Genomic DNA, 19,326 nt, shown 5'->3' on the forward strand with positions numbered 1-19,326 from the left:
AAAAATGGAGACAAAAAATGTTACTAATGGCATCACAAGAGAACGGCTGGGCCGATTTGGCTCAAATTTTTTTCAGTTGTTTGTAATTGTCAGAAGAAGGTAAGAAGGTAAGAACATTTTGGGAAGTCCTTCCGGAAAAGTCGCTAGCGGCTCAACAGATGGACACACTGTTGTATGTAAAATTCTGAAACACCCTACAAAAATCATAGCTGCGTTGAAATTGTGTATCAATGAACTCGGTAAAAAAATATTTAAACAAAAAAATCGAGCTAACGAAGCATTACCAATTGGAAGTAATGCCTGCTGTTAGACGATCAAGACTTGGACGGCGTTCAGGCAATGCAATAAGTATTCAGAATTCCCGTAATAGTCGGACGCAAGAGGAACGTACAGAAATAAATGCATCGATACGTGCCCAAATGGCACAGCTTCGCGCTCCACAAAGATCACCTCAAGCCCGACAAAATAATAGAGAAAGACGAGCCGCAAATGAAAACTTGAATCGCGCTGCATTCGCATACAATCCTGAAACATCCTACAAGGATCTTACCTGCGTTGTTATTGGTTCATTATCTGTTGTATGTCAGCATTGTAATGCATTGAAGTTTCGATTGGAAACCCCCGGCTTATGCTGTGCAGGTGGCAAAATTAAATTGCCCGTTTTGGCTCATCCACCAGAGCCTTTGTACTCGCTACTATATGGAAACTCAGCCCAATCAAACAGTTTCCTGAAGCTTGCACAAAAATATAACGGATGCTTTCAAATGACGTCTTTTGGAGCCGAGGTTGTTCAACAATCAGGCTACAATCGAAGTTATAAGGTAATGGCGTCTCTTTATTATCACATTTTTTCAAAATTGCATCCCAACATTCAGATTCAAGGGCAAATTCACCACCGAGCGGGCGCTTTGTTTCCACCACAAAACAAAGATCATAAATTCCTTCAGATCTATTTCATTGGTGATTCGGAAGTTGAACTAAATCACCGCTGTGCAATTTTTACTGCAACTAAACGTGAAATTATTCAACAATTGCAAAACCTCCATGAGCATAATGAATTGGTCAGATTGTTTAAAACCGCATTCGATATAATGCATTATGACGAACATAAAATCATTATCAGCGCTGACAAAAGACCCACTGGTAGCCATGCAAGACAATTTAATGCTCCCACTATCAATGAAGTCGCAGTGGTGATTGTTGGCGAGAATGTAGAATCACGCGGTATTGTTCTTAAGCGTCGGGATAATGGCCAATTGCAGCGAGTTTATGAGACTCATCGGTCTTATGATGCTCTTCAATACCCGTTGATGTTCTGTCGTGGAGAAGATGGGTATCACTTCAACATAAAGATGGTCAATCCAACGACAGGTTTGTTTAAAAGTCATCACGTCTTTTTAATTCTACAACTGAGTTTGAATTCAAATTCTAGGAGAAGAAACGAATGAGAAGGTCAACTCTATGAATTTTTATGCGTATCGATTGATGATGTTTCAACAGTACTGTTTCGACATGTACGTCAAAGTAGAAACGGAACGTCTCAATTTAATTTGTTTTAATCAGTCGAAGTTGGGGCGAGATAAAGTTCGCCGGGTTCGCTTATTTGCAATTTTTAAAATAATAATTGAAAATTAAAATTATTCTCCAATTTTTTATTTAAAAAATTGAAAATAATAGTTACGTGTCAATTTTTATTTTAAAAATTTTTATTTTAAAAATTGAAAATAAAAATTGAATCGCAATATCTTTTCAACGGAGCGGTATATCTTAAAAATTGGCATATATAATTAATCTACGCTTCAATACCTTTCGTTTGATGTATATATTGCGGTTATTGCTTATGCATAAAAATATGCGTATACGTAATGCTTATTACATTCCCCAAACAAACAAGGATACTAAAATACCTTGACAATAGCTCCGGTTAATTTAACATTTTAACGTTTTTTTTCAGAGAGTGTAGCTATTTTTTCCTGGGTAATTATCTCAGTATTTATGTTTTTTTGTGAAACGGTGAATTTTTTATTATATGCACTTATGTTCATGTACATATTTGTGTACATGCAATAACCACAATATATACATACATCAAACGAAAGATATTGAAGCGTAGATTAATTATATATGCCAATTTTTAAGATATACCGCTTCGTTGAAAAGATATTGCGATTCAATTTTTATTTTCAATTTTTAAAATAACAAGAAAGGAAGCTAACTTCGGCACGCCGAAGTTTGTATACCCTTGCAGATTGGTTTTGATGTTTATATTATAGATTTAAATGCTGAAAACACACACAAAACAGAGTTTCATTACATTTTACCTATACTTATTTTGTTTACAGTTTGACAGTTACAGTTTTACATTCCCAGCTTTATATATTTCATACATTTACCGATCGCTTCTATGGCAGCTATAAGATATAGTTGTCCGATTTTTATAAAATTTATACCAAAATTCTAGAATAATAAAAAAAGCTTATATCTAAAAGTAGATAAGAATATGTTGAAAAACAACGAAGTTATAATTTTTTTCCTATTCATTTGCCGATCGTTCCTATGGCAGCTATAAGATATAGTCGTCTGATTTTCATAAAATTTTTACCAAAATTCTGAAATAATATAAAATGGCTATATCTCAAAAATGATGCAAAAATATTGAAAAACAGCAAAGTTATAATTATTTTTCTAAAAATTTATCGAACATTTGCATGGGAGCTATATGATATAGTCGTCCGATCCGGCCCGTTCCGACATATATAGCAGTGAGAGTATATAGAAGACTATATGCAAAGTTTCATTCGGATAGCTTTAAAACTGAGGGACTAGTTTGCGTAGAAACGGACAGACGGACGGACGGACAGACGGACAGACGGACGGACAGACGGACAGACGGACAGACGGACATGGCTAGATCGACTCGGCTGTTGATGCTGATCAAGAATATATATACTTTATAGGGTCGGAAACGTCTCCTTCACTGCGTTGCAAACTTCTGACTGAAATTATAATACCCTGCAAGGGTATAAAAATTGACACGTAACTATTATTTTCAATTTTTAAAATAAAAAATTGGAGAATAATTTTAATTTTCAATTATTATTTTAAAAGTTGCAAATAATTGTTATAACTCAACTTTTATATACAAATTGAAAAATAATAATTATTCTACAACTTTTTATTAAAATTTAAAAATAAGAGTTAAAGCGCAATTAAAAAATAAAAATTGGTTATAAAAGTTTATTTTATTTTTGAGAACTCCTTCAAAAATTATGGTATACCTAAATTTTTTATCTTTCCAGCTCAATTTTTTGGTAGTAACTTTTATTTTACTCATAACTCTTATTTGCAATCCCTGAAATAAATATATGCACCGCAACGCCACCTTCATTGCATATTTATTTATTTACTGTGTCTCCGCTACTAAAATCCATTAGTACGCGGATTGTTCACATATCCAAAAGATGCGATTTGTGTTCTGCAGAGAACCATCCAGTGCGTAAATGTCCACGCTTCCTCCAAATAACGATAGAAGATCGTACTTTACATATTTAAAAAAAAGCAGTTGTGCTTAAATTGCTTTGCAAGCGGTTATACACTTCGTAATTGCACAAGCGCCCCAATGATCCCGTACGCTCTCCTCTTCTCTTCCTCTCCCTCCGGACTTCCAGTCCTTAGAGCTTCGAATCCGCTGTCCCAAGCTAGGCTTAAGTTGCTTTTGTATGTGTATATTAGTTTTTAACATAATTTATACTTGATGGTTGATGTTTGATGTTCAATGTTGGATGTTCGACGTTCGTCATTCTATGTACCTTCCACACAAATGTTGCCAGCTCTTCTTGGAAATTTGGATTGTGGACTTTGTGGGTCGAAATTGAACAGCGCGCGCAAGTAGGTAAATTTCAGTTTCAAAATTTCACTCAACGAAGGCGGTTGTGCCGCGAATAATTTGAATTTGCAAGGAGAAAATAAACTACCGGTTAGGTTGTGAGTTGTGCTAACATCTGAAAAGTTAAAATCTTTATTTAAAGTTTGTTTTAAAAGTTTATTTAGAGATCTATTTGTTGAAAATAAAAATAAATTCGACAATTTGTTGTTCTACAAGCTGTATATTCTCTTGTTCTATCAGTATAGATTATTTAGGAACTCAAAGGAATTTCAGAGCTTTTAATTTAAGCTTAATAATTTGTATTTAAGACCCAAAATAATCGGTTCATCAAATTTAAGTCGCGAATTTCTGTGTTAACGGTTAATAAACGGTGCACCAATACCGCCGCGAGTGTGTTGTCCTTATAGGGTGTCTGTGTGAATTTTAATAAAATATTTTAATAAAAACTAAAAAAATAAACAAAATTTTAAATGAATTAAATATAAAAAGGTTGTGGCTTTTTTAAGTAAAGGTTTTCGGCAGAACATGGTGTTCTTTACACATGAATAAAAATAGGATTTAAAACTTAATGATTCTTAAAATCATTGGACACTAATTTGCATTAAGTTTTTAAAGAAATTTAATATAATTATTTATAAAAACCATATTTAAACTCATACTGTGCTTTTATAATGAAAACATGATTTTAAGGAATGAATACCCTAAAACCAGCTCTAATTTCTCTTATTTATTTATTATAAAACAACTAAAAGTTAACCCATTTGGAAAAACGTTATTTAGTGTCTAAATGAAACATTAACATTGAAATTTAATTAAATTAAATTATTTATTGCATTAGCCGAAAAAAAACATTTTCCCATTTCCCAAAAAATCCTCTAAAAAGGCTAAAAAGCTGAAACGACGATGAGTTATAAAGCGCGCAATTTTGCGCGACTTTCCCTTTGATCTTAAAGGCCCAGCGACAATAAATATAAATAATTATAGCAAATACATCACAAAGGATAACTTTTTTCGCGCTTCCTATAGGAAAACCCTTTTTACCCGCTCAGCCTCCTAACGAAAGAAAAAAAGAAAAGCAGCAGGACTCTGCAGGTCTTGGAAGTTTCTTGTGTTTTTACTGCTGCAGGGTGGCAAACAAAGTCAAAGTTACAGAGAAAGTTGTTGTGCAACGTGTGCAAGTGCGGCTAGAAAAAGGCGTATGCAGCGGAGAGTTTAACTCGATTTTTGTGTCCAACAATCAGTACAACGAAATTGTGGAAAAGGCTGCAAAACTCCTAAAGTGGATTAGCGACGGCATTCAATTTCTTCAACTTATTTTGTCGTAAGTCTCCAATTTATTAACAAACTCAACGGAGTTTGCATCTTTGCTGTGTTCCCCTTGCTTCAATCTATACTAATTTTATATATTGAGATATTATTTTTATTGTTATTATTTGTAGTATAAAACAATGGCAATCAGCATTACACCATCAGCATCATGTTTAAACTTTTCATTTGTATTATTAAATGTAAGCACACAAAAATCTTAAAAAAACGGAAAGTGGTATTAATAAATTTACAATGAATTTTAGAAAGCTAAACTTTATTACTGCTGACTATTTATGAATAATAATAGTCTTGGAGCTCACACAGTTTAAATAAAAATCTAAAAGGATTTCTGACTTCTGGTTAACCTATGAACTGGTTATACAAATGAGTTAGATACACCGATTTAAACGCAACGAAGCTCTGGAGATCTATTTTGTTTTGAAGAGAAAAAATCAGCTTGGCCCCAATAAATTGTTCATAAATACGACAGTCTCAATCTAAATCGCCGTAAAGTACCCAAACAAACGCACACAATCTAGGGCTTAATAAGCCTACTAATCTGAGGCAAGCCCCGCACACTTACAATGTATATGAATGTGAGTTCGTATGCACAAATGGTGAGAGTTCTTTCATAAGCCCCAAATGCCTAACAAGAATCCAGACAGACTGACACACAATGGGCATAACCGCGGAGATGTCGACGTACCTTCTAAGTAAATTATAAAGCATTCAGAATAAATGCTGAAAAAGTTCAACTGTGCCATTAAAGCATGCAAAAAATTGACGACAGTGGAAAGAATCAACCAGACAAGCTGGAGAGGCTTTCCAGGGGCGCTGAGGGGCCCAAGGTACAAAGGCAAATTCAGACAATAAGCACAGTGTCTGGATTGTGCGACTGTGTATGTATTTTCAAGTGCTGTTTGCACACTCATAAATGATGCTTTTACCACTTTTTCAACTGCCTTTTCATTGTTTTATCTTTTCCCTGCTAAGTTTTTCGCATAACTTCTTCTAAGGCCGATTTCAAGGCTTCTTGGTCACGCTTTTCTATCGATGATGATAGGGATTTAAACCAAACTCGCCTCGAAATAAGGTGGTGACAAGTAATACTACATAATGTTTCTTGTACGTGTCTAAAATATCAATACGTCTGTTCATTAATATAATACAAGTTGACGCTCTGTATATTGGAGTTCAAACAAATATCTTTCAAGTCTTCCTAACAGAACGGAAACTTTTCCAGAGTCCGTATTTTGCCAAAAGTACCGACAAAAGTCCTCAAGAAATATCAGTGCTAATCTACCAATATTTTTAAATTACTTTTGCCAACCTGATTATATTGTGGTTCTTAAATTAAGTTAATATAAAATATGTAGTATTTCTGTGTTTTTATGTTATTTATTAATAACGAAACTTTAGAATAAGTTAACTCGATTCGGGTCCAAAAAAAGAGAGTACGTGTAGATTTAACTTCGCGGAATATGAAATTAACATTTTTGTATTTCCACTTTCCATGAATTCTTATGTGTCTGAAATAGGAATAACCGGTGGCCTCTGTATCCCCTGCGAACAACTTGCGCAAAACTTCATCGTTTACGCTTTTAACCCAAGCCGTCGGGCACTCTAGGATGGTTTACATGTCTGTCCGTCTAGGAGTCTGATCTTTGATTTCGTGCAGACTTTAACTAAGTAACTTTGTGGAGATTGGTCTGGGATAAAAGAAGTTAGTTGCAGTTCATAATCAAGTGGTTTCCTTGATAGCTAGAGGCAACCTTTTAGCAGTAGCAATAACTGAAGACTCCGTTTTACTTGAAGCTCCCAACCACCACTTAGACGGATATCTGTAGTTAAATGTGGGGGAAATCAGGCAGCATTAAAAATTTTTTTTTGCTAAAACCGGAGTTGAGTCTACTAGGTATTCTGCAAATTAAGAACAAACATGTCCTTTGTTGAAATTAGAAAGTGTTAATTTTGAAAATATGTGATTTTAGTTATTATCTCTTTATTATCATCAATTTACACAGTTTGTGTGCACTGGTTTTCTCGGTGCTTGCGAAATACTCACCTGAATACAATTTATTGAAATCGAAACGCGTTCTTGGTGCTTGGGGAGATGAAGGCTAAGAAACGCTTCGATTACTGCTGCTCTCAACTACAACCCATTTCCATTCCCATTTCCATTCCCTTTCCAATCAGTTTCCGTCACCCCCGCTTCCACATTGATGCCGTTTGACATGAGCGACGACTTTGGAGAGAACTGTCGGCACTATTTGAAACGCATTGCTCGTTTGCCTGTCAACGTAACATCGTCAAGTCGAGAAGGTGAAGTGTGAAGTGGGCGAGAGTGGGCTGGAAACGGTGCCGGAGGAGGGATAAAAGGCCGCATGGGACTAGAAGGAAGGACGGTATGAGACCTGCAATTTTCTGGTATTTTCATATTTGGAAGACTGAAAATTCGATTCGACAACCAGCTTTCCAGTGCCTTCAATATCCATTCCTTTGCTGCTAGCTAACTGGGTGCCTGCTGAATTGCTTTGCCCCTCCATAGACAAATCTTACCTGAGCATGGGCTCCACCGAATCATTGCAGCTGTCATGGCACCATCTGCTCTGGAAGCTTAATAATGAGCGGCAAGCACAGTTGACTCGCCCATTTGCGAAATATGTCAGGCAATTTTTATGTCAGCCAAGGGTTATATTCGACCGATATTCCTAGAACGCTAACAAGGTTATATTTTCATTGACATTATACACATATACACAGATTCCAGATTATGTGGGAACACATAACGAACTCTGCATGTATTGCAACCAAAAACAATAAATGTGTTGATTCTGAAGTTAAACCTATGAATTTGAAATTCAAATGGGAAACCAATAGAAACAAAATTTTTAGCTTATTTTAATTTTATTTTGTTTTAAATTTAAAGTCTTAAGAGACAAGTGACAGCCGTACAATCATTTTGTCCAATTTATCTTGGTATCAATGATGCAACTGATAGATTACCGATGGCGAAATAAAAAATGGTTATTGAAATGTCAAAATTAAACAGCTATAATGGTCGTTTAATTAACCAGCATCGTCACAGACTCGCCATCGATTTGTACAGTTTTTCCTCCTCAAATAAATGTACAAGATCGAAACGAGTTACCTTGGCGGGTAAAATAATTAAATATGTTTTTGGTTTCATGATGTCTTTGCCTGAGAGCTGTGGGTAACCCAAAGTGGCTAACCTACCACAGCACTGTTAAGAAACTTTAAGTTACGCCAACCATAAGATACAAATGCTTTATAGCTTATAGTCCACTGCTTCACATTTTAATATATTGAATGATGGTTGGACCACCCCAGTCATTATCAGCGGGGCTTGTTTGGAAGACGAGGAAAAGGAGCTTATGAAGATATGCAATGCGATTGTTTAGGAGGAAGACTCATTCCCACCACATAAAAGGGATCGTCAATCCCTGGGAGCCTGGGCGTTTGTCAGTAACAAATAATAATAACCCGTGACGAATACTGCATCTATACTTAACTACAGAAGCGTGGTTGTGTTTGGGAACGAGATATGCCACAAAATTCCAAAGCCTTAAAGAAAAGCTTTCGCATGGAGAGAGTGCATTACGATTCTTTGGTGGATGGATTTCTGTGGCTTAAGGGGTTATATACAGTTGTACCGCGCAAAAAAATGCAATTTTGTCGATTTTTTTTTGACATCATAAAAAATATTTATCAAAAATGTTTTGCCGACGTTGTTTAGTACGTGTTTCTAGGTACTTTATAAAATTTTTTCATAAAAAAATATTAAATATTAAAAATGTTATGGATCGTCTTTTTTTCGATGGTGACTTGCGGTGGACATCATATCCCGGTTCATCCGAAATCAACAATTCAAAAAAATTTCGTTAGTATATTGTATTGCCTAGTCCTCTAGACCATGGATTTGTAAAAATTTTGATTAAAAAAAAAATGGCGACGGTTGTAACAAAAAATTTACTTTTTCAAGGTATAAGATTTTTGATTTTTATGCTCTAAAAAAGAAAAGTTAAAAAAAAAATAAAAAATTCTTCGTTAGAGGACTAGCTATTGTTATAAAAAATAAGTGGTCAAAATTTGGTGTTGATCGGATTAATAGTTTTTTAGTTATCGTGTCCACCGCAAAGGTAACTTCGAAAAAAAACGATTCTGAGATAATCGCGTTTAAAGTTTCAAGTTTGTTCCGACCGACGTGCAGGTCGTGCGCTATAAATAGCTACAACTTCGGTTCTAAAGCTACGATCTTTATGAATTTTTGTGAGAGTATTCTCAATAGTATATACTTGAAGAATATGCAATAAAAAAAATCGATTTTTTTTATCATCACAACTGTATATAACCCCTTAAAAACTGGATAGGATACCAATTTTAGGAACGCTATCCCATTGGATAAGCGTATTGCTATCGCCTTGTATTCTCTGGGAGATCAGCAGATTGCCGCACAGTTTAAGGGCTTTTTGGAGTATCCTTCTCGTAGGGAAGGAAGATTTTACCGAAGTTCTACGTAGATTTTTACTGGAATTTTTACCACAAGCTGAGCAAACTAATAGCTCGAATGACTACAATGGCCAACCAGAAACCACAAGAAAAGCCAGAACCGAGTATATGAAAATAAAACAAAGAAATATAATTTCGTATTTTTTGTTATTTATAATTATTTTGGGAGTATATGCCTGGTATGTGTGGTTCTTCTTCTGCGCCGATCGGTTTGCGGTAATATTTTCCAACCTCTGCTCCAAATGTAGCGAGTTATGATCCAAGGCATAAATACGTTAATGCCTCAGATCAAGGAGTATTGCAATATGCATTGGTGACCTCAAAATACTGCGTTTGAGCTTGTTTTTATTCATTTTTATGCAAAAAGTATACTGAGAAATGTTTGAGTCATCACTTTTGAATGATCTCATTTACTTCGTATAAATAAATATGGAACATACCCCGAAAATGTAAAAATATGTAACAGTGAACTAGGAACATATGTGTCACAGTGAATGTACAGGCATCTCCAACCTTCTAGATCAGCATTAACCGAAAAGTTGGTTTAGCCATGATAGTTTGCTTTGTTATATGGGCTATTGTCTTTATTACATTATTATAATTTCAATTGTAAAATATTTCCAAATTTTCTATCCGTTTTATGTTTCATTTCTACTTCTCGTTTGAACGATTGTTGTCCTTGCGTTTCTTAGATTGCCTAGCTGCCCGAAGCTTCTTAGAGCCATCGGCTTCGCGAACCTCAAGGTGATCGATGTTGTCTGAGTGCACTTTCGTAGGATCCTGGACGTGGGATGCAGGCTTTGTTTGAGCTTGGCGGCGGGAATCTATGCCGCCAAAAAGTCGACTGAAAAATCGGCGCTTTTTGACAGATGAGCAGGCCGAGAATGCTTGACTGTTAATCGGCTTTATTTCAATTAAGCTGCTTGCTCCATTCTCCAGACTTGGTTCCTCCTCTTTCTCCTTGTATATTTGCTTCTTGCCAACTTCTGTATCTTGCCCTTGTGTGGCTAACTTCTTTGAAGAGGCCTTCTTTCGATTATTGGCTTTGCACTTTTTGGAGGCTCGACTGCTTGATTCGGCTTTGTTTTTATAGATTGCGCTGCTTTCGCTCACATTCAAACTGCAGGCATCCGAGGTTTCTTGTGTGAGACATGAACGGCCGCCGGCTTTGGTCCGATCTTGTATTGCTGATAGTTCGGCCTGATTCTTCCAGGCTGAACAACACTGTGCCATGGTAGTTTATGGGAAAGGATAAATTACATTTAATACCAAACAAAAGGCCTTTTTATTACACTCACCTGACACTGACCTCCATTTGAAAGCTCACTAAATAATGGGGCTATGTTGTTCGTCATTGCTGAGTTGGGATGACAAACTTGTAGGCGACTCACATGAGGCATGCAATACCAACATTGATGGTGTCGATGTCCATATCGGGGACACCATGACGGGTGGTTATATGGGACTCGCCATGGGGACTGCGGTCCGCCGTAATAATATTGCTGTTGAAGATATTGAATCTGTGGTAGACCCTGTTGATGGTCTACTGAAATGTCCTGGTCCATCGGAGGATTCGCCTCCATTGAAGACACCGCTGGGGCTCCTTCTTCTGTTATTTGAGCCATCGTCGCAGACATGTTATACTTCACCGAACACACTTCTCTTAAGAAATAGTGTAGCCAACGGCATACAACAAATATATTTAGGTTATCATTGGACTGTAAAAAATGTTATTGTAATGTCGGATCAGCATTAACTTTGTCAGCCGATTACTTAACTTGTGTTGTATTACTTACGCTTTAATTTCGTGAGCGAAATAGGTCGCCTTGCTCGCTGCCGATTTGTAAGAAGTGGACTTTCCGCCTCACCGCATTATGGTCGTTTGGACTAAAATTGGACCTCTGTCCACGGGCAAAGGATCGCCTCGGTTTGACTAGTTTGTTGTCCTTCAAGTCATAGCTTATGTCGTCAGTGGCCGTAAAGATGAAGCAGAAAATGTTTAGAATTTGTATGAATGTTGACTAACTAAATTTGAATTTGGTATGGAGCCATCAGTTTTAATTGTCAGGCGGCGACCGAACATACATATTTTAAATAGACTCCCCCGATCTTAACGAAAATACATGCCAAAACTTCCGCGATGTAACTTAAAATTTTATTTTACACCAGTTTACAACATAAAGAATGCAAAATTTGAATATCAAAGTCCTTTGCTGCAAATTTCTGGTAGAGATGTATACATCGAAAATAGCATTACAATAACAGTTAAGAGAAAAGGAAAGATTGTTTGTTAACAAGTAAAATACTCCGTTATTCGCTTAAATTGGTTGGCTTAGGTATGACGTGAAACATAAAAAGTAAGTAGGTAATTATACCTTTGCAAAGTTATTATTATTTTATCCAGAGGTTTGCAAGGTAGTTCAGGAGCTGCAAATAAATCGATTTATTTTTTGAAATGAAAATCGATAAAAATCGAAAGCTAAAATAATTTGAATAATATCTTTATATTCATCATAGATTCTTAATTCGGAATCCGGAATCCAAATTCATATTAGAGTAGACTACATAGATTTTTTATATACATATAAAAATTAAAGAATTGAAAGTTGGCATGCCTAAGAGCCAACACATTTATTAAAAAATAAATCAATCAGTGCCACGTTTCAGTTGTACTCAAATTTTCAGAGGACGTCCGCACAGATACATATGTGTCTGAGTAATCGCCGTCAGTTATGCAATATGCCGCAACTGTTTACATTGGATATCCCATAGTCCGAGAGCTCTTTGTCCTTTCTTTCTGAACAATTCTTCTCCGTTGCATAAAAACCTGATTCATTTTTTGTGTACCTCCTCCCACTCCGTTGGCTATGCTTCCTGTCTGCTAATTAAAAGTTCAATGCGCATCATTCCCCACACAGAACGACACGGCGAAACAACAATGACGGCAGCGAGTATTGACAATGACAGCGGCACAGAGTGTGGAAACGCGAAGGGTTGGGAGATTCGAAACGGGAACTGGGAGGCTGGTGAATATAAAGGGCATAGTTAATTTATTTTTCAAGTATTCCCTTTCTATGTCTTTGTTACTGACGACGCAGTTGCTTTTATTTTGCTGTTTTACCCAATTAAGTTTTTAATTCTTTGATCAATTGGACAACAAATATGCTAATAGAGGAATATCGCAACATCCAGAGGAAGGGACATACTTGAAGAGTCTTGGGGATAGTTACAATAGGTAGGTGGTCCAGTTAAACCTTCCGTTACGCAGATACTTAATACTTTTTTTTAATTGATTACTTGTTTTAAGACAAGGAATCATTAAGTTAAATACAGAAAATTTGTTGTTACATCCCAGTGGATGGATAATTCGATATTAAAGCATAATTTTTACACATTAAGGGAGAAACATGAAAATTTTTGGAGCTGGTGCCATGTTTCGATATTAATTTTATTTCTAAAAAATAGAGCTATTATATAGGTGCATCATAGATTTCGGTAGTAACGTCAAATGAAATAAAAAACCTCTTATTTACTCCTTTCGAAGCGCTTTGAACATGACATATCAGAATCATATCAAATCTCTTTAGGTTTGCTCTCAACCCGCTCTTCTTTAGTTTGTTGTTATTATGTGAGTTTTGTATTCATTTTATGGGCTCTGTGAATTCTGATTTTCGCTTTCATAGTTTGTAGTTTTTGATTGGAACTTAAATGCATTTAAATACATAACTCACAGATTAGCACCATTGTGGCAATTTGTGTATAATTTTAGTATATGTAATATATGATCAATCTTACTTATATACAATTTTAGAAACATTGATTTTTCGTATATTCTAAGAGAATCTCATTTATCTTTCGTGAGTCGGTCATGCATATTTTAAGAGAATAAGTCTGAAAATAATTTGAGCTGCCGCCACTTCTCGCTGACAATCCAATTACATTACGCCCCAACCCTAAAAATGAATTCCCAAATCTGGGAGCAAGACCACACACAAAACCACATAAAGTCACACGCGAGAGTTTTGGTCATCAAACCTAATGAATAAAGCAGGATTGGATGTGAGGGGTCGTCCCTGACGGAAAAATTTGAATTTTTACCCTCACTTTTAGATTTGATGGAATATTTCAAATTATTCACGCGAAAGGGTCAAACCTGTTGACAACTGCCACAACGAATTAATTTTAACGTGATGCCCGTTCTGGGGCTGACGCCAGGGGAGATCTATAATTCTTAGCTATAATTACCAGAGAATATCCCTAATGTTCACCTTTTCCTTTTAGTTTAGTTTTTCCGATTTGTTTCTGGGCCAACTTTTAAAGCACCCCAGAGTGCATTGAAATTGATTTTGAATGGTTCCACCGGCGATAAGGGAGGTTAAATTGGGCACGTAGAAATTTAGAACAATTAAGAATCGGTGCGTCATATTTATAGGGAGGATATAAAGGGGATTTGCTTTTATAAAGTGTTTTAAGATTAAACTATAAATTAATTCATTTGGAAACAAAAACGAAAAAAATTAAATTTGGAATATTTAAAAATACATTTAAATCTTTTCATAATATTTGTAATTTTAGTCTGAAGTTTGCAAGAAGTTTGTCTTTTGACTACTGTTACTCGTATATACGCTGAATCGGACGGCTATATCATATAGTCATTTTTCGTATATTTTTTAGTGTAGGAAATAGTCGTAAAACTTTGGAGATTGTTAAAAGTAGAATCGGAGATGATAAAAAAATTTTGTTATCAATAATATTTTACGAAATGGCGGACCTATGGAAAATATGCTGTTTTGAAGGAAAAATGCTATTTTCAGGGAATCATATTTCACTTCCCATCCTCTTAAAAAATAGTAATACTAATTTTATTTATTTATTTGTACGCTGTATGCTTAATTCTAAATTAAGCTACAGGATGGATACCAGCCATAGCTGAGTAGTACTCATTTTTACCCCCCATTTAGGTTCAAATAGAAGATAATTTCATGCTGATCATAATAATTTTTTATTCACTCCGATATGTTACATAGTTTTTTGTGAATCGTGTCCATAGCATAGGTAAAAATGCAAAAATTAGAAGCTGGGAAAATGACGTTTAAAGTTTTTGATGCGCCCACGTTAACACAAAATTTGATCAAAATATATTGGTTTACATGTACATATGTATATCCCCCCTTAAGATAGGGCATTTTGTATTATTTTAGAATTTCGATTTAATATTTATGAAAATCCGACTATACCATATGAACGATTAGTAGATGTGGGGAATATGTAAAGATGTGAATGTAAAACTGCAACTGTGAAACTGTAAATATAATATGGTTTGGTAAATGTAATGAATCTTGATATTACTTGGCTTTATTTTGTCAGCATATATATTAATAATTTACCATATAATATTTATTTCAAACTTAAGATATATTGACCTTATTCGCTTTAAAAAATATGTTTTTTAAATGTTATCATAAACAAATTATTATATGCTGTTTATAAATTTTAATATTATTTATTTAATTTTTATTTGATTTTATTTTAAATGGTGATAATAGTTTTATTTTGATTTGGCCAAATCAAATCGATTCTTGGTGATTAAATGGAAGTTAGCTTCACTTCTTGTTCTTAAATCATATGCTGCCATCATCTGGCATATCGCTTTACTTATTTTTAAGTATGGTTGTGACATAAGTCATTTGTGTGTAGTTTTTAAAATTTTATATAACTCTTTTTAACAGCCAACTGATGCATTTTTAAACTTCTTTCTTATTGTAGCATGAAATCATGATTACGAGAAAATGCTGATAAAAATGTCAATGAACATTTTCTTGAAGTCTCAGCAAATTCGTGCAGCTTTATTTGTGGTAAGTATTTTAAATAAACAAATATATATATTTTTATACAACTTTTAACTGGATCTATGCAACGATGTAAATTTTCCCTAGTCCTTAATAATGTTATGCTAGAAAGAAGATTTCTCCCAGACCAAAAAAGACGAATGTTTCTTGATTTGAGTTATGATTTAAGCAATTGATTTCTTACAAATTTTTGGTATAAATTCAAAAATAAATGTTTTAATTAATCTTGATTCTGGACCTAAATGTCAAAATAATTCTAAACATTTTTGTTTTAAGCTTCAAAATCTTATAGAAATTAAATATAAATTAATTTTTACCTGACAGCGATAAATTTTAAGAGAGCAGAAAATATGTTTGTTTTTCGATAAGTTTATTTACCGACTAAAGTAACCTTCCGGCACTTTACCAGTTAGAGTAAAGACCGGTTCTTGGCCATCTCTAGTTTTTCCGTCCGAAACATGCCTTCCTCCTATCTCAAAAGTGTAGTTCCATTAAATTTTACCAAGCCTACCACTTCTCACTCTGCCACCTTTTAACTAAGATTGCGTAAAATACCTTAAAAAATTCATAAAAATATTGCCAGGAGGCGTTAGGCACTAAACCCATTTTCTTGCGGGAAGATGGCCAGATTCCTTGCCTAGCACAGGCCAAAAGCCACACAGTTGTAAGCCAATCCGACGGTCAAGGGAATTACGATGTATGAGGCGTGTCCGTAACTTGTTATTTTGTGCGCACATTATCATAATGCGCCCTATCTGACTTGCTCACATCCCCCTCCTGTCCACACACCTTTGCAAATCACTTAGGAAACTCTTACCATAACCGCCCCCAAATAGCCGAGAGTTCAGCCTTAACGTTTTCTTTGATACTTATCCACCAAGTTTGGTTGTCTGCCCCGTTGCCGATGGTCTTCGCATGTTGTTTCGGCTTGCGTGAAATTGCAAAATCAATCAAGTCGATTACGCATATGAAATATTTATAAATATTTTATGTTAAGCTCTTGTTCGCATTTTCCTTTCCGTCCCTTGGCCCCATGTGAAGTTGGTTGTATAATAAATTCCCCCTGCGGATGATTAGGCTTGTATTTGTTGCCATGCGGCTTTTGCTTTTGCCTCCGCACACTTCAAATTGGTTTTGATATGTAAATACTGCTCAGAAGGGCCTGGCAAAGAAACTGACGATTGTTTGATAATTAATATCATTTGATATGGAAGCAACTTGATAAGGGTCAGGGAAAATCATCTTGATAAAGGATAAGGATAAATCAATTGAATAGTAAAAGGTGTGCTTCCTTTATGAACAAAGCGTTTCTTGAGGTGTTTTCGATCTAGCCAAGTCGGTCTTTTGTCCTTCTGTCAGTTCGTTGAAAAATCTCAGACTTTATAAGCGTTAGGGTTCCGAAGTCCTGAGTATAACTTGTGATTTATTCTTGCAAGCTCGAGATAGTTGCGTTGAAGCATGTTTGCAACTTCTTTGATGACAAATCTAAGTTAGAGTTGTATTTTTTACAGTATCTTTAACACATCCATGTTTAGATCAAACAAAACCCATTTTTTATCTTACTAAAAAAACTGTAGAATCAGTACTCTAACTGAATTTGTTTTTTATTAGCATTTCTTAGCTGTTGTCAACCAATCCGCGCGACTAAATTTAAAGTTGGTATTTATATATATGTTATTTTTTTAAATTTGAAAGTGTGCTCTCGCGTTTCGGTTAGTTATGCAGGACTAAGGCTGTTAGTCCAACAGTTTGGATGTGGCCCTGACAAAAGCATGACATTTTCACGCAAGAAGCACTCACACACAGCCAGTGCTGTAGAGGGTAAAATTGCTTGGTATTAATCATCGCTGGACCGCCCGCACAAGCCGCAAATCCTGTCAGCCGCACGGCCCACCAAATGTGTGGGCTCTGTCTGTTTGTCGAGGCGGAAATGTGACTCAGTGGCTGTCCTTTTGCGTATGTGTGTGTGTGTGTTTGGGTGTGTGTGCCTGCTGGGCCGAAATAATTGTTAGCCAAATGCCCTGCGACCGTGCGTTCGTGTCGGAATGTCACGTGATTAGCCTCACATGCCGCAGATGGAGCGCAGAGAAGGCAGGAGCCGCAGCAGGAGGGCAGGAGGGACCGGGACCGGGTGTGTATGAAATTATGCGGAAATTGTTGCATATTTAAGTGGGCACGCGTGAATAGCTCTTAAAAAGTTTATAATCACAACTTGTGTGACCGTTTTGCCAGCACTTATGACTCCGTGTTCCTGGGGCGCAAACTTGTAAACATCATGGTGTCTTTCGGGGGGGGAATGAAGGTTCAAAATATCCAAAAGTTGAGAATTTACATATTGATTTGTTGATTTCCACTTTACCAGTGACAGTAGAGACCGGCCCTTGGTCAGCTCCGTCCAGGGATCGCAAATAAGAGTTATGAGTAAAGTAAAAATTTACAAAAAACTTTTATTTTAAACATTTAAAATAAGAGTTGAATTGCAATAATTTTTAAACTGATCGGCCCATTTAAAAGATTGGCATATGTATATGGTATAATTAATATACGTTTTAATACCCTTCGTTTAATGTACATACGTATTTTACGACTTATCACTTCGAAATTTGCATTTGCGTAAAATATGCAAGATATAAAAAAATATGCAAAATATGCATAATATTTAATATTTAATAAAAGCAATTCTTAGCGTGGTAAATTTTTTTTGATCCTTAAAAAGTTATCCTTATAAAGTTATGCTGATTAGACCTAGAGTTGGCTAAACCTCAAATTATATAATATATATGATATAAGCTGTAGATACTTTGAACAGGGTTCAGAATAAAGTTATCGGTTTATTCTACGGTTTATTTCTCGGAGGGTCTCCGCACAGGTCTCTTTATTGAATATCAACTTACTTTACTAGCTTAGTTACGATATTTATATTTATAAGAGCGAAAATACGCGACAAAAAACCTTGGTCTGTGACAGTTTTGAGCATTATAACAAAAATTTGCTAGCTCTTATAGTCCCTGAGATCTCTAGTAGAATCGGAATCCGAATAAGACTTCGATTGCGGACCTTTTGCGACATCATTAGCGGATATAATTCTGAGAATTCGCGATACTCGTCCGCTATTCGTCCGTTTGCTCGTCCGTTTTTGAGCATTTAGCGAAACTAATGCGGATTCTTCGGATCCACCCGCTTATGTCCGCTTCCTTGCCATTGAATTCAATATCTTATTGTTCCCCAAATGGAATTTAAAATACCTCTGAAAATACATAAAAACTCTTTCCAAGAATGTTAAATTAATTTAAAGCCTTTGTAATTGAAATATAAATATACACGATATGTATATATATAATGATTAATTGAATTCTTTTGTTTGCTCATTTGGCTTCGCCATAAAAACGTTGAGTAATTGAGCCAAAAGTAAGAGTCGAATAGAAAATGCTGGCCGGGGGCGCAAGAGGAGGAGGTGGTGCTTACAGAATGGACACAGCCATAATGGAATATATAAGATGCTGACTTTTCGATTCGCTTCGCCATTCCTTCAGAGTTGCCTTTGACTGGCAACCAAGTCAAATGCCATTATTATTGGCGTGCTGCCGGGGGAAATACAGCGAAGAGAAATGAAAACGGGAAGCAGGGCACTCTCAACTCCATATAACAATTCCTAATGTACGAAATATTTCATGATTTCAGCTAGTTTTTGTGGACTTTGCTCAGCTTCCACATTGTTCCCCCCCACAAGTTCGTTTCTTTCACTTATTCTCT

General features: G+C 35.6%; 3 protein-coding genes across 12 annotated transcripts in view; 2 read left to right on the plus strand and 1 right to left on the minus strand.

Annotated features, from left to right (window-relative positions):
• The first annotated feature begins 241 nt into the window (after positions 1-241).
• On the plus strand, positions 242-7,577 carry LOC138927961 (uncharacterized). Its single transcript, XM_070283567.1, has 3 exons — positions 242-821; positions 876-1,371; positions 7,391-7,577. Exons 1-3 carry the CDS (start codon positions 297-299, stop codon positions 7,525-7,527), a joined length of 1,158 nt encoding a protein of 385 aa, XP_070139668.1. The 5' UTR covers positions 242-296; the 3' UTR covers positions 7,528-7,577.
• nolo (no long nerve cord) overlaps positions 3,931-19,326 on the plus strand; it is a 64,505-nt gene continuing 49,109 nt past the window's right edge. For 6 of the 10 annotated variants that reach the window (XR_011444407.1, XR_011444408.1, XM_041776832.2 and 3 more), the window contains exons 1-3: positions 3,931-3,984; positions 4,913-5,207; positions 15,491-15,579. Coding sequence is in view for 8 of the 10 variants with exons in the window: in XM_041776832.2 (XP_041632766.1) it covers positions 15,514-15,579 (66 nt within the window). In the remaining 2 variants the exon portion in view is untranslated. Of the gene's footprint in view, positions 3,985-4,912; positions 5,208-11,827; positions 12,082-12,841; positions 12,960-15,490; positions 15,580-19,326 lie in introns of those variants that run through there. The other 4 variants (XM_041776833.2, XM_041776834.2, XM_070283562.1 and 1 more) reach the window with 4 other exon arrangements.
• LOC108081531 (uncharacterized) lies at positions 10,282-11,771 on the minus strand. The gene is made up of 3 exons (XM_017176749.3): positions 11,521-11,771; positions 11,023-11,442; positions 10,282-10,948 (listed from the first exon to the last, which is right to left on the minus strand). The coding sequence occupies exons 2-3, from the start codon at positions 11,359-11,361 to the stop codon at positions 10,376-10,378; spliced, it is 912 nt and encodes a 303-aa protein (XP_017032238.1). The 5' UTR covers positions 11,362-11,442; positions 11,521-11,771; the 3' UTR covers positions 10,282-10,375.

The sequence above is a fragment of the Drosophila kikkawai genome, chromosome 2R (genome assembly GCF_030179895.1).
Source record: "Drosophila kikkawai strain 14028-0561.14 chromosome 2R, DkikHiC1v2, whole genome shotgun sequence".
In the NCBI taxonomy this organism is placed as follows: Eukaryota; Metazoa; Arthropoda; class Insecta; order Diptera; family Drosophilidae; genus Drosophila; species Drosophila kikkawai.

What these genes read in the sequence shown, in the direction of transcription:
- LOC138927961 (XM_070283567.1), top strand. Translation starts at nt 297, where the DNA reads ATGCCTGCTGTTAGACGATCAAGACTTGGACGGCGTTCAGGCAATGCA. An exon ending in GCTACAATCGAAGTTATAAG is followed by an intron (nt 822 to 875) that starts GTAATGGCGTCT and finishes CCCAACATTCAG; the next exon opens with ATTCAAGGGCAAATTCACCA. An exon ending in GATGGTCAATCCAACGACAG is followed by an intron (nt 1,372 to 7,390) that starts GTTTGTTTAAAA and finishes CTTTCCAATCAG; the next exon opens with TTTCCGTCACCCCCGCTTCC.
- LOC108081531 (XM_017176749.3), bottom strand. Translation starts at nt 11,361, where the DNA reads ATGTCTGCGACGATGGCTCAAATAACAGAAGAAGGAGCCCCAGCGGTG. An exon ending in CAAATGGAGGTCAGTGTCAG is followed by an intron (nt 10,949 to 11,022) that starts GTGAGTGTAATA and finishes ACCATGGCACAG; the next exon opens with TGTTGTTCAGCCTGGAAGAA.